The sequence below is a fragment of the Macrobrachium nipponense genome, chromosome 49 (assembly GCF_015104395.2).
Source record: "Macrobrachium nipponense isolate FS-2020 chromosome 49, ASM1510439v2, whole genome shotgun sequence".
Lineage (NCBI taxonomy): Eukaryota > Metazoa > Arthropoda > Malacostraca > Decapoda > Palaemonidae > Macrobrachium > Macrobrachium nipponense.
In genome coordinates, this window is record NC_087224.1 from 9,659,106 (window position 1) to 9,674,905 (window position 15,800).

The window sequence follows — 15,800 nt, forward strand, 5'->3', positions numbered from 1 at the left end:
CTCACCGTTCTAAGTTATGTACAATGGCAGTAGCAACTTACATACCAGGAGGTTATGATGTCTTGCTAGGACAAGAGTTTAAGTCTCCTCCTACCTTTATACCGTATCAGGGCCTCCAAGAACTACCTCTGCACAGCCAGTGCCACTTGAAGGTGTCAGGCAGTGCCAGGCTCCGTCCCTCATGGATGTTGAGAAACGTTCGAGTCCTTCCAGTAAGCCAGGAACGGCCTCAGTGCCAATGCCAAGGCAAGACTCGAGTCTTCCTCCCGGAGCTCTAAGTTCACGTCGCTCTCCCTCCACTGGCTTGGCCCCACTACCCACGCTGGCAGTCAAGGAAGAGCCAATCCCAATAGGAATCCTCCAGGACACCCATGATCATAGTGGACACTCCACCAATGGTGCGGCCTCACAGACCGCCCCAGAGTCGGTCCTCCCTACGGGTAAGCCCATCCCGAATACCATTACTTCAACCAATCCCCCTCCGTCAGCAGCTAACCGGTCGCGGAGTAATGACTGCCGAAAACTATTTGGCCAAAAAACTCCGAAACCGAGCCATACAGCATTAGGCACGGGGACGGGTGCCAAGGCCCAGTTGTTGCAGCTGCAGGAGCCGATGCCCCTGCAGAATCTTCAATGGGCTTGAATCATTCAAGGCCCCTAATGACATCGTCAAACCGACCTCGGAGAGGTCGAAGGAAGAAGGGAAAAAGGCGTAGAGGTTCTCCGAAACCTTGCGAGAGCCAATAATCTCTCCGCACTAGTGCCGGGCACAGTGCCACCCTCTTATAGAGAATCCTGACCCTCTCCTTCCAGAGGAGAGTGCCAGATTCTGCTACTTCTACTTCCTCCTTATCCTTTTGTAAATTTCTATTTATTTTTTTGTACTGTCTATATCTTTTCTTCCATAGTTTCCTTTCCTCTTCTTTACTGCCTTTAGGCATTTATTGTATATTGTATGCTCCGCTTAGGCAGAGCCAAACCTGCCAGCTATTCTGGCCTTATATAAATTAGTACTTCATTATGAACTACTGTCATAAAAGTGCCACAATTGGCACAGTGCCCTATTCTAGGCACTTAGAATTCCATTTGACTTGAGAAAATTTTAGCCAGCAGACATTGATATAGCTTTAGAGATATTTTCGAAGCCTGGCTCGTTTATACATTGTTTTGATTTGATTTCTGATTTTGTGTTATTCCCTAGTCTTTATATTTTGTGAAATTGCCATTGTCTCTGGTGAAATTTACATTTTTGTGTAATCTTATTTAATCTCTATGGAGAATTACTTCATTAATTCTTCCCTAGTTAGTTTGCACTAATGTTTAGTATGATGTAATTAATACTGTTAGGTGTCTTCTTGTTACGAGACAAAGTCACTTAACGAAATCGTAGGGCTATTAACACACCTGAACGCGTCATATCGCCCCATCAGGGTAAACTAATGGTATGTGTTGCCTTAAACAATTATGCTAGCCGTATTATATATGATATAATTTACCCTGTAGGTTAAGTTTGATCTAATCATTATTTGCTATTCCTTGCCATTCTGTGTGAGGTTATATTTTAAGAGTATTCTTTATTGGAATATAGCAAGTTGTATTTAGTCTTTAGTCACGTCACACTTTATTTTATGATCAATGATTAATCCTCTGCCTGTCGAGTAAGACTTCATGAATATTATCATCGGCAGAGTTTGAATATTGCTTATATTATAAGTCCACTCAAGGGAGTATGGAAGGCTCAGTAATTTATATTTGTCATTTGTCCTTGTTTCTGGCTTGTCTTGTCCATTCCAACCCGTCTAGGGTTGAAATGTCCTCTAGAATGGGGAGGTGTTCAAGATTTTAAGCCAGAACCAAGGAAAGTTAAGATTTCTTATAACAAGATTCATTCATCCTTGTCTATATGCAAGTTTCCCCTTTGAACTGAAAGCCTCCATTCTCTAGAAAGCTATCTCTGCTCCCATTGGCTGTCCGGAATTTACCCCCCACCCGCAAGGGATTGGGCGGCGCTTACCAGGAGAAGTCTTAAAAGGGGAGGGATCCAGCAGTTCGACCTCAGAACCTCCTCAGACATTGCCCTACAGACACCACTTCACCCCTTCTGCTCCCCTGCCTCCCCTGGGGAAGTCCCAAGTATTTTTATATGTCCATAGTGCACAGAAATATCAGCAGATAAGAAGACTACCAAACCCAGGATTTCCAGACAAACACCGTGCCTGATTGTGGGAGAACTTGGGAACCCTTTGGAGTAAGCCTTGCATTTTCAATAACCTGTTTGTTCAAAATTCTGAATGCCGTGTCTGGTTGCCCCCGCCACCACCTGTTTCTGGTGGATCGACAATCAGCCACCTTATTAGTTCTGGACCTATGTAAATTAATGTAAATATAGTGCATTTAAAACTAAATTCCAGCTTTTATGTAAATTCCTCCTTCCTCAGTAATATTGGCCTTCTGCCATAGTTTTTTCTCTTTTCTTTGTTGTGATCTCTTGTTCCTCCATTCAAGGCCAATTTTTTTGCAGTGTTAAATTACATTTTTCAGGAGTGAACGAGCCGAGCAGTTCAGAACAATATATATATATATATATATATATATATATATATATATATATATATATATATATATATATATATATATATATGTAGAGAGAGAGAGAGAGAGAGAGAGAGAGAGAGAGAGAGAGATGCTTTACTCATATATCTTCTTATACAAAAATGATATAGAGCCGAATCAACTTAAAACCCCACAATTAGAAAAAAACAAAAGTCCAATATAAGCTTCTCGCTTCATCGATAATAAAATAAATAAAAAAAAAAGCCCTACGCCATTAACCTTACCCCCCCTAAACCCGACGTCAGAAAAAAAAAGAAATTAGACACCTTTGGTGAAGAATGACCTGGGAGAGAGAGAGAGAGAGAGAGAGAGAGAGAGAGAGAGAGGGCAGCGTATAAAATGTAAAATTCAAAGGGCAGTTGATGGTTAACGTTCTGATATGCACTCCTGCCGTTACAACCCGATTGTGTCGTTTGTATCAGCTGATGGATGGGCATCAAAGCCGGGCACTGCGTGAATACATGATGGGCCTTTTTTTTCTTTTTCTTTTTTCTTTTTTTTAGTTCGGGCGTTCGTTAAGTTAAAAGAGGTAGCTGGATGGCATACGTGTATCGAGTTTAGAACTGGTATTGTGTGTGTTTATGGATATGTATGTTTTTGTATGTATGTATGTATATGTATATATATGGTATATATATATATATATATATATATATATATATATCTATTATATATATACGTGTGTGTATGTGTATTTATATGAATAAAAAGGCCTTTCATTTTCATATTATACTGCTGTATTACACTAAAAGACACATATATATTTGATATATATATATATATATATATATATATATATATATATATATATATATATATATATATATATATATATATATATATATACATATATATATATATATATATATATATATATATATATATATATATATATATATATACATACATACATACAAATATATAGTGTCTTTTACTGTAATACAGCGGTATAATATGAATATATATATATATATATATATATATATATATATATATATATATATATATATATATATATAGAGAGAGAGAGAGAGAGAGAGAGAGAGAGAGAGAGAGAGAGAGAGAGAGAGAGAGAATAAATTCTTTCCAATAAAAAAGTTACAATACCTATGAAACGTGTCCGAGTACATGCGCTTCATGTTATATCCACATTGGATGCATCTATAGCTTCGTATATCTTTATCCTGATCGGACCAGTAAATGATGAAAATTGAAACGTTTCTCCCAACCACAATAAAATAAAATAAAGACGAGTAAAAAATGCGCAGTCAAGTTTTCTGTACAGCGTCCAACCACAAAAAAAAAAGAAAAACTGAGTCATCATAACAAAAACAAGTGAAAAATTCGCCGAAGTTTCATCGGAGCAATCGAGTTTTCTGTGCAGCGTATATTGCCGTATGAAACGCTCAGCCACGGTTCAGGAAACTCTTAGCAGCAGCCCATGAAACTTCCAGCCACGGCCCGATGGTGGCCTGTGCTGTTGGCACATATAGATGTGGTAGACGCACGACGATGTGTAACTTTAACCTTTAATAAAAATCAAAACTACTGTGGCTAGAGGGTTGCAATTTGATATGCTTGGTGACTGGAGGGTGGATGATCAGCATACCAATTTGCAGCCCTCTAGCCTCAGTAGTTTTGAAGATCTGAGGGCAGACAGACAAATATCCAAATAGACAGCTTTCCTTTACAGAAAACTAAAAGAACCCAGTTCCCAGTAACAAGACACTGATCTGGGATGAGAGACGTTATCTCCTCCACTCCTCAGTGAGGCAAAACATTCCTCACACAGCGGAAAACATATATATTGGTTTTCCCTTGAAGTAGGGAGATGTCGAGTATGGCATCTGATCCTACGAAGGACAGATCGAGGGGATTTGAACGGATGAGAGAGCAATCTTCCGTCGAGACCTTTTTGGTGTGGGAGGCGAAGTTTCAAATTACTAAATGAATCTTAGATCAAAAGAAGATACAAGAACTGAAAACAATATTAGTGCCAAGAAAAAGTTACTCTGCATTTATACGACTGCTCTAACTGAATAGATGTATTTCCATCTTCTGAATAAAAAGTAACTTTTTTTTTTTTTTTTTTTTTAATTTTTTTTAGGCAAACGCTTGTTATCTGTTTCCAAAACACCTGCAATTCGTCACTTTGAAGTCACTGCCTCAACCACAGAGAGCGAAAAAGAATAAATATGATTGGTTAGCTTAGTGTCTCTATCTTGTGTTTATTTAATAATAATAATAATAAAAATAATAACAATCTTACTATACTATAATGGGCATCATGTCTCTCTCTCTCCGTCCGTCTGTCATTCAATCACGGCCGTACGGCTGGTCCGATGGGCATGAAACTTAGCAGGGTTATAGTGGGGACCCATAAGATGGTTTATGATGGGGTTTCATCCTACTTCCCCCTTCCCGAAGGGGGTTGGGGGGAGAGAAGGGATTCCCTGAAACGGAGCTGGTTATGCCTGTAGACTAATTACTTTACGAATTTGTCATGCATGATAGTTAAAATACACTAGCAAGTCACTTATACGAGGTAGCAGATGAATATGCTTTTAGTACTGTCAGTATGGGATAATTTTTCATTAAATATTATTATTAAATTAAATTTTTCGATGTGTTAAACCTAGTTTTTAAGTTTCACTTGTCGTTTGACCACCTCTTTTGTATAACAAGTGTTTGCTTGTTATTAACATTCGTGTTTATCTTTAAGGAGGTTGTGTGAGTGGTCCCTCCCCTGTGGATAAGGGGGGGGGGGGGGGGGGGGGTTTAACTTCTTGGCTTATGGGAGGAGAACAGGCAGTCGTTCTCTGGACCTTGTCACTTTTGGATGATTTTTGACCTTGCTTCGTGCACTAAGAGTACTGCCGTCTCTTGCTTCGTGGTGCTTGCAGCCTCTATTGGTGATTTGCCCGTATCTGCAGGACCCGAGGATTACTAAATATCCGGTATCTTCAGATTGGGAGATCTCTCCAGATAACATATCTGGACGTCCTTGGGAATCACCTCGGTTCAGTTATAAAGCCAGGGGGATCTCGCTGTCCCATGGTAAGGTTTGATACTTTTTTGCATTGATCACGGCTGTGATTCTGTGGAGACTGCTCGACTGGGCCCCGAGTTATTAACCACCTGTGGTACCACTCCTCCAGACGTGGAGGAGCCTGTATTCTTCAAAAAGAATAATAAGCATTTTGAATATGAAGCTTTTTGGTGACAAGTTTGGTATTAGCCTGTAATCGTCAGGATATTCTTTCTTTTTGATTTCCTCCTCCTTTCTGGGCCCCCTTATTTTGGTTTGAGTGTGTTGGTTATGCTATCTTAATTTTGTATACGTGTGTTGAATTGTTATTAAGTGTGATAGTAGTTCATTTATTTCCTGTTCTCAAAGAAGTTCAGGTGTATTTTCTGTCCGGTTATTTATGTATTAAATTTATGGTTTTTCATTGTGTTTGTTTACTCCTCCCTTGAATTCATCCTTGCACTTTGAAAATTGAGTTCGTGGTATGATTCCACCTTATTGTGGACTTCGTATCAGTGGTATATGGATACTTCAAGAGAAAATTGAATAGAGTATTTTGGTGACGGTAAAACGAGCCGTTACAGTACGGACTGGTAAATTGCTAGTAATATATCATAATAATTGGAGAGACGCGCTTCAGTATATACCTCACAGATAATAATAATAATAATCTACACAAAATCACATGTGGAATAAAAATCAAACTTCAAATTCACATAGGGATTGAACCGAAGACACTCAGCCGAAAAGCACAACCAACTACCCAACATAAGCCATAAAAAAATAATCTTCTGCACTTGCGCCTTTGCTTTGGGCAATCACATCCACTCAGAAAAGGTAAAACAAGTTTGAAGCACGGCCAACTGGTTCACTGGTAGGTCAGGAAGTTGGGTGACCCTCGCTGGCAAGGAATGCAGCAACCACCCCAGGTAAAGCCTCAAGTATAGAAGGGCTTAGGTTCAAACTTCTCTTATGGCTTGCGTGGGCTAGTTGGTAGTGCCCTTAACTCTCATTAGAGTTACGGGTTCGAGCTCAATTTGGATTCAGTTTTAACCACAGATTCAATATATATATGAAATGCAGTTTACACAGTTGTCAATATACCCAAAGCATTAAAAGTAATGTTTTCATAGGGTTTTTTTACGATTTTCGATGATGTTCCGACTTACGACGATTTTCGGCTTTCAATGCGTCTCAAGAACGGAACCACCGTCGTAAATCGAGGACTGCCTAAAAACATATATATATATATATATATATACATATATATGTATATAATATATATAATATTATATATATATAATAGTATATATATACAAACCATATACAATATATATATATATAGATGTCTATATATATCTATATATATATATATATATATATATATATATATCTAGTACATACATAACATATATATATATAGATATATATATATACATAAGTTTACCTTTCGTTAAATGTTTTTTTCTAGCCCAATTATCTGTCACTGTCAACTACCTGCCTACCAGGTGGATAATTCACCGGTTAGACTAGCAATGCAATAAAGTAAAAAAAAACGTTTATTCTCTTGTTTCTTCAATCACAATCTGGTAAAGAGAAAATACCCTGGTCTCTAATTGCTTCCCTAGTCAAAGTTCAAGGACTCCCTTTTAGAAACTAATGATACAAAGGATGTACATTTTCAGTAACCTGAATACTTGGACACTTCCGCAAAGTTAATTTTCGCTGTGAACCTTTATTATTTTTTCCTTCAATTAATATTTTCTGATACTGCGAGAAAATATCAACCTTTATTTTTTTTCGTTTATTTTTTGCATGATGTTTCATTATGCCATTGTTTTATGTCTGTTTTTGTGTTTACAGTTATTTCTTTTGTTCTTCAAAGAAAATCTATGCCTAGGATTATATTCTTTAATTTCTTCATTTGATCTATTTTGTCCCCCTCCACCCCCCCCCTCTCTCTCTCTCTCTCTCTCTCTCTCTCTCTCTCTCTCTCTCTCGTGGGGAAAATTACTATTTTTTCGCTCCTTGTGTGAAGATTACTTCCTTTTTTGGTTGATTTTGTTTGTTTGTTTGTTTGTAAGGTGCTTTTACGTTGCATAGAACCAGTGGTTATTCAGGAACGAGACCAACGGCTTTACGTGACTTCCGAACCACGTCGAGAGTGAACTTCTACCACCAGAAATACACATCTCTAACACCTTAGTGGAATGCCATTTTTGGTTCATTCAATCTAACCTCTCTCTCTCTCTCTCTCTCTCTCTCTCTCTCTCTCTCTCTCTCGGAAAATGAGTACTTACCAGTACATATATCTATGTTTTATGGGGCTCCCAGCTGCCCTCATTCGACCCTCTCAAAGACACCTCCTTTCGACGTTTATGTGGGCCAACGTCCCACATAAAGAGCAGGCTCTGAGATTAATAACTTGCTTTATACTAATTCTTATTATTATTATTATTATTATTATTATTATTATTATTATTATTAATTATTGACAGTAGTAGCAATAGTGTTAATGCTACTGATAATGAACTTGTAGAATGATTATTGGATAACAAAAATAGTAATTAATTATTACTATTATACGAGGTTGATGGTGCATGCCAAACAGTGCTGGAACCCGGCGCTGCCGGGTGGGCAAACAGGTTTGCAGGAGAAGGGTGGATGTGTTATGTCTTCCCCTACCCTGCCGATCCCCTACCTACCCCGCTCCCACCCGGGGCGGACAAACATGGTTACACTTGGATTTTATCATCAATATTATTATTATTGTTAGTGGGAGTTACTTACTGCATTTTTACTGATGTAGATGTTTATTTTACTCAAAGTGGTAGTTTTCAATGTTACTAAATAAATATCTACGTTAGTATGATAATCTTGAAAAACTATTATTTCCATCAACAATAACAAACTTAATAATAATAATAATAATAATAATAATAATAATAATAATAATAATAATAATAATAATAAAGGTTTCTTTGGTTATTATTATTAATAATCCAAATTGAGGCAAACCTTTACTACATAGACTGTCTGATTTAGCAAGACCTCCTCAGGAAAAAAACATCATTAACTAAATTCATAACTATCCATGTAGTACGAACATTCACACATTTAAATAAATAAAAAATAAATAAAAAGCCCATAACTGAATGCCCCTTCAACAACCATTTTGATTGAAGAGTTTCGTAGAGATAAGACGCCACCCATAATTCCTATACAATCTCCCGAGCCACAAATGATTCACCGATACACGTGTTCCAGATTCGACGGAATTCTTAAGGATTCCAGTCCCACTCGAGTGCTCCGAGACAATAGGATTTCGAGATGTCATTCAGAATGGGGGCATAAATTAGGAATACGTTGTAGGAACCCTCATTATCGTTTTTCTTCTTTTTTTTATTTATCGATTATCTTCATTAAAATCCTTACGATTCTGTAATGGTGGTGAGTCTGGCACTGATGAGATGTGTGCTGATCTCTCTCTCTCTCTCTCTCTCTCTCTCTCTCTCTCTGTATGTGTATATATATATATATATATATATATATATATATATATATATATATATATATATTGTGTTCCCTCTCGCTACAATGAATATAAAGATGTATGAAACCCTCAGCTACGGTTAGTGAAACTCTCTGTCGAGGCACACAGTGGCCTGTGTTGTTGGCACCTACAGGCTTGCCAGACGCACGACCATGGCTAACTTTAACCTTAAATAAAATAAAAACTACTGAGGATAGAGGGCTGCAATTTGGTATGTTTGATGATTGGAGGATGTATGGTCACCCTGCCAATTTGCAAGTCCTCCTTCTCAGTAGTTTTTAAGATCTGAGGGCGGACAGAAAAAGTGCGGATGGATAGATTTATAGAAAACAAAAACCAACATCTAAACCGTCGATTTTATTAAGGTTCAAATTGCTGATTAAGATGGAAAGCAACAACCCGAAAAAAATAATAATCAAATAAAATTAACAAAATAATAATAATAAAATAAAATAATATTAAATAATAACATAAATAAAATAAAAATATAAATAATAAAAATAAATATGGAAATAATAAAATAAGACCCAAAAACTAGAGATAAAAATATTTAAAATTAATATAAAAATAATAAAAATAACAATATAAACAATAAAATAGTAATAAAAATAGAAATAAAATTAATATATAGATATATAATAAAAATAAAAATGAAAATATTAAAATAATAATAATAGAAAAAAAAAATGATAAGAAATCCTCACAAAAAAACCAACATTACAGACAGGATTTCCACTGGAGACTTTATTCAAGGTTCTCTTCATGTGGAGAATAAATACAAAAGGAAACAATGAATTAGAAAAAAAAATGATAATACTACCCACAGAGAGAGAGACTGACTGCAGACGCAGAAGCAGCAGCAGAAGAAAAAGAAGAAAGACAAAGGAAAAATGTACATGGGGAAAAAAATGGTTCCCTAATGACTTGTAATTAGTGAGACTCCCAAAGCCTTTGTCTGCGATGGGCGGAGAAATCTCGCCCCCCCCAACCCCCAACCCCCATTCCGAGATTAATCATGCGAGGCCTTCATCGAAGTCGTCGAAATGGGAGGAGGTCGTCTACGGGGGCGCGCAGGTCGTTCATCCACATCAGAGACCCGAGGAGACGATTTTTGATATTCTCTGATCAGGACAAAGTTAGGCGCCATTTTTAAAAACAAAACAAGTAAAAAATGCGCCGAGGCTTCTTCTGGGCAAGCAAGTTCTCCGTACAGCGTATAATGCTGTACTAGCCGCTGCCCACGGCCCGGTGATGGCCTATCCTATGGCGTTGCCAGATGCAGGATCATGGCTAACTTTAACCTTGCATAAAATAAAACCACTGAGGCTAGAGGGTTGCAATTTGGTATGTTTGATGATTGGAGGGTGGATGATCGACATACCAATTTGCAGCCCTTTAGCCTCAGTAGTTTCTAAGATCTGAGGGCGGACGGAAAAAGCGCGGACTGACAAAGACGGAATAATAGTTCTTTTTACAGAAAACTTAAAATTTACATTCTTGAAAGAAGCCTCATCGGGTTTGTTGCAAAGGTAGTACATGAATTATCAGTCCCGAAATACATCAGAGAAAACGACCCCGTGTCTAAAGAAAGAATACGAGCCTATTCCTGTAAATAGAGAGACGCGTTAGCGGCCGAACCAAGATTAACCTTTCCTTATTCGTTGCCCGAATGAATAGAGCTCTAGAAATAGCCTTTCATCGACATCTCTCTTTTGATAGGTTCGTACTGTTTCTGTAGACGGGGAATAAATCCCTCTGATGTATTTTGGGTCTCATAATTCATCTATTGGCATAGCACCAAACCCAATAAGGCTTCTGATGAGATTTTATTATTCATTTGCTTAAAAAATACAAGGCGTTACCCGACCTCTAGCTTACTCGGGACGCGTGTGAAATCTACAGTCAAATAGCGTGTTGTTCCAACAACGAAAACTAAGATAAATACGCCATATTTAATTAGAAATAATTGTTATGTACTGTTTAACATGCGAATTATTCATATCTTTACATTTTCATGGTAATAAATAAATCATTAATATCCTATCCTGAAATCCCTGTAGTTTATAGGCTTACTCCCCGAGTAAGCAAAAATCTTTCATGAATTTCTTTACTCATAACCTTTAACTTTTATTACTTCGTAAGTTTTTAAGTTTTTTTTCATAAATATGAAAACTGGCAACTGTTGGTAAGTGTGTTTCGTCATGAAGGTTATTGACCCTTTAACTGTGGGAGTAAGTCTTCTAAAACTACTTCGTTGTTGCTGTTATTGTTCTTGTTGGGGGTTAGGAAAGGTCTATGGAAAAATCTTAAAGGGTCTGAAAAAGTTGTCTCGCATAAAAGAATTATAGTATACGCTTAAAGTAAGAAAATAATATATATATATATATATATATATATATATATATATATATATATATATATATATATATATATAATAACATCATAAAGATTTCAACTTTTGGAATCTTTGATGACGGCATAAAAGCTTTCCAAGTGAAGTCTTTATCTCGCCCAGCGAACTTCACAACTCCATCCATGACAGTTAAAAACTCAGATTTTTACTTCATTTCCAATTTTACGAAAGTTTAGCCGAGGGTAAGACGATGCACTTTGTATCAAAATGTACCCGCTAGAACACAGTACAACCGTAACTGCATACATACACACACACACACACACACACCACACACACACACATACAAATACATTCAAGATTGATGCACTAATCCTTGACATACCATCACTCGTAGAGAGAGAAAGTTTACATTCATGTCTTGATGATTTTACCTAAAATAACAAAAAAAAAAAAAGCACGCCAGTCCTTCAGTGTATCACTAACTCTTCCTTTAAGCTTAAGCGACTTTAGCCAACCAACACGGTCCTAAAACCATATAATTAGAGTGTGATTTTTTTTTCAAAAGTGATGCAGAAACTTACAACATTCATTACGTCTCCGGGCTAAGTGGCAGTTGATCTGACTGAGGAAAATAAACTCATATTTTGTCTAAAACCTTAAAGTACTTTCTCATGTTTCTTAAGAGCATTTAACGTATCGGCTTTGAAGAAATAAAAGACATTTAATTTATTTTTGGTTATCTGTTACGAAGTGTGATGAAAGTCTAACTACCTTTCTAAAACTAGCTTATTAAACTTAGAAAAAAGTTAGTGCCCTTCTAAAAATAGGCCATCAAACTTGCAAGGAAAATATAGGTCTAAAAATAGGTCATCAAACTTGCAAGAAATATAGGTCATCACACTTGTAAAACAAATAGGTCTAAAAATAGGTCATCAAAGCAGCAGAAAAATAGGTCTAAAAATAGGTCATCAAACGTGTAGTAAAAATAGGTCTAAAAATAGGTAATCAAACTTGCGAGAAAAATAGGTCTAAAAATAGGTCATCAAACTTGCAAGAAAAATAGGTCTTGTAGAACAAATAGGTCTAAAAATAGGTCATCACACTTGTATCAAAAATAGGTCTAAAAATAGCTCATCAAACTTGTAGTAAAAATAGTTCTAAAAATAGGTCATTAAACTTACAACAGACTTCACCTGTCTGGTGGCAGCGGCGAGGAATCATAATAATAATGATCCCAACTTGAACTGAAGAGAATGAGCTCAATCTACCTGATTCCGAAAAGTTCCTCCATCTAAAAATACTGTCATCTGGTTTTACCTTATCTAAATAAATTCCCGTGTTTCGTCCGCGCATTTTATTTTAGTCTCCCGTAAAAGAAAACGAATTCGATGACTATTTGTCTGTCCGCCCTCAGATAAAAAACTAAAAACTATGAATGGCTAGAGGGCTGCAAAATTGCTACCGGTGATCAATCCACCCCCCCACCCCAGTCATCAAACATACCAAATTGCAGCCCTCTAGCCTCAGTAGTATTTATTTTAAGGTTAAAGTTAGCCATGATCGTATTTCTGGCAGGGCTTATAGGTACTAACAACAAACGCCACCACCGCACCGTGGCTGAGATCAGGGGCCGCGTTAAGGGTTTTATGGGCCGTGGCTGAGTCCACTTCTGGGCAGAAAGCACATTTTTTGTTGTTGTTATTTTATTTCACGTTTTTCAAGCGAGAAGGAAAAAATCCAGCGAGAGAGAGAGAGAGAGAGAGAGAGAGAGAGAGGTCTTCGCTTAGATTCAGCTTTTGTTGGATTCCCCCCCCCCCCCCCCCCCCCCCCCCTACCCCTCCCCCTTTCCCCCCGGCATGCGCGGCCGCTCTTTTGCATCCAATTGCGATGAAAAAATGGCGATAATGATTTCCTTTCGCTCTTCGGAGGTTCCCACTTTTTCAGCGTCAACGATCTCTTCCTGTAAAGGGTGTCTCTCTCTCTCTCTCTCTCTCTCTCTCTCTCTCTCTCTCTCTTATACTTGGCTGCGTCTTCTTGGCATTCACATAGGTTGTGTGAACCCTCTTTCTGTATATGAACTTCAATTAAAAACCTGATTTTGTCTTTATTTATATGACATATTCACCACGTTCCATATTTTCGTGATTCAGTTACGCACAAACATACACACAAACATATATATAACAATACCACTCTCCGAGAAATCAGTCTTCGACAAAGAACCTCACAGGAACGAGCTCACATCCTTCTAGACCGTCGACTTCTATAAAAAGGTCGTCGTCATCGAAAAAACCTATATATATTCTTCTACCTTCTGTAAAAGGTTTACTGGTGCTCATTGTGCCTTACGAGGAAGTTAAGAAGAAGCCTTTAAAAATAAACCTCCAATGAAAGGAAGCCTTTTACATTATTGCGTTCAATGTGGCGGACATTGGAAAAAGAGACACTTCTCATTGTTGGTTACTTGTCAGAATAATTCGTTGCGGGTATGTATATTTTTTTAGGTAGAAATATAAGTTATACATACGTTTATGTATGTATAAATGACTGGTAAAAATTTTCTGTTACAACAGAATTCCATCTAATAAAAGGGGCCCGTAAAAACGTCCAAATATAGAAAGTACGTACTACTATATTTTAGAGACTGATGTCTCTCTCTTCAAGTAGGTATGATATATAAATCTATATATATATTATAATATATATATATATATATATATATAATATATAAATACATAGTCTAAGAAAGAGCACAGTAAGGTAGCTACAGATGAATGGCTCTTGGGTTTCGTTCAGTCCTACTTGGAATTCACTTCCGCAATTACACTGAAGTTGCTAACTAGAGTTCACGTAGAAAGTTTGTTGGCAAATGAAGACTAAGCAGTAAGTTTCACTCTAATATCATCAGTTAAAGTGATACGTTTTTCGACTCGAGAAAGCTGCTTCGGGAGTCTTGTTCTAGCTGAAATCTAAGCTCGCTTTGGCTAGGAGAGAAGACCTTTGTCTATGAGAGTTTTTCCCAGTTTAGGGAGAGGACGACTCTATGAATCTACTCGTATCAATCGAGCTGCCTGCTGTCCCCTTAACCTCAAACCCCCCCCCCCCTCCCCCCCCCCCCCTCCCCCCCCCCCCCCCTCTCTCTCTCTCTCTAAAGCACGAATGGAGGTACACGACATCACAAACAATTCACACTTAGAGTGACGACAGTTTCGTCACTTAGTATATACATATTCTTCCTTCGTATGGGTATATGTTAGGTTAGGTTAGGTTAGGTAAATATCATCAATATAACGCCTGACGACAGCCTGATTTCTCACAGTTAACCACAGTTGGTTTACCCTTAAGACTGCAAACACCGCGTTTCTCTGATCACTGCCAAACGTCCCACGATGGATACAGCTTCCCACGGGTCAGTATTGTCGTCTAAACGATTGTCTGATCACTGCTGTTAATTAAGCGTTTTCTTAGTCACTTGGTACACACACACACACACACACACACACACACACACACACACATATATATATATATATATATATATATATATATATATATATATATATTATGTGTGTGCATTCGTGTATGTATGCAGTCAGTGCGCTCTTGTTAAAACAATAAATCAGCTTAGCCTAAGGCAAACCTTTATAAAACATCGGAATTTAAATAGGTTTCATTGAATCATGAATTGAAATGCAATGCATCTGTCAAAGTGGCTGAATGATGTTTTGTGTTTTCCATATTGAACCGGAATTTTATGGGAGAGTAATGACCCTGTTGCCAATCATGCATTTGAATACCAAATGGAGATATCCATGTCGCGTCAAACGTGTTTGTTTATCAAAAGTACACACCCACATAAACATGTCTGACTGCATTATCAATAACAAGCCTCCATAAGAGTTATTTTTTGTATTTTTTTTTTGTATTTGATCAAAACAAACCTGAATAAATATGTTTCACTTTTTGTATAAATAACACTCTCATGCTTGCAAAACAAGTCTGCTTCAGATGACTCGAGTTTTAATGATAAAAAGGAAATATTTACTTAAGAGAGTCCAGCAAATTCATACTTCAAAGAGAATATATCAGCTAAATAAATGGTCTTATTTGCTTCTGAACAACCCCCTGCCCACCCCAGCCCCCCAAAAAAATTACCGAAACGTGTTGTTTATTCGGGAAAAGTTATAAGAATTTCCGTTCTCCTCTGAAAGCAACTAACATGAAGATATCTCGTGGTGATAATTTTTCGA

General features: G+C 37.3%; 1 protein-coding gene across 1 annotated transcript in view; it reads left to right on the forward strand.

Moving 5' to 3' along the window:
* The first annotated feature begins 238 nt into the window (after positions 1 to 238).
* The window catches only part of LOC135205202 (uncharacterized), a 62,761-nt gene continuing 47,199 nt past the window's right edge, over positions 239 to 15,800 (forward strand). Inside the window, exons 1-2 of the mRNA XM_064235564.1 lie at positions 239 to 637; positions 1,945 to 2,133. Of these exons, the coding sequence (XP_064091634.1) occupies positions 239 to 637; positions 1,945 to 2,133 (588 nt within the window). The remainder of the gene's footprint in view (positions 638 to 1,944; positions 2,134 to 15,800) is intronic.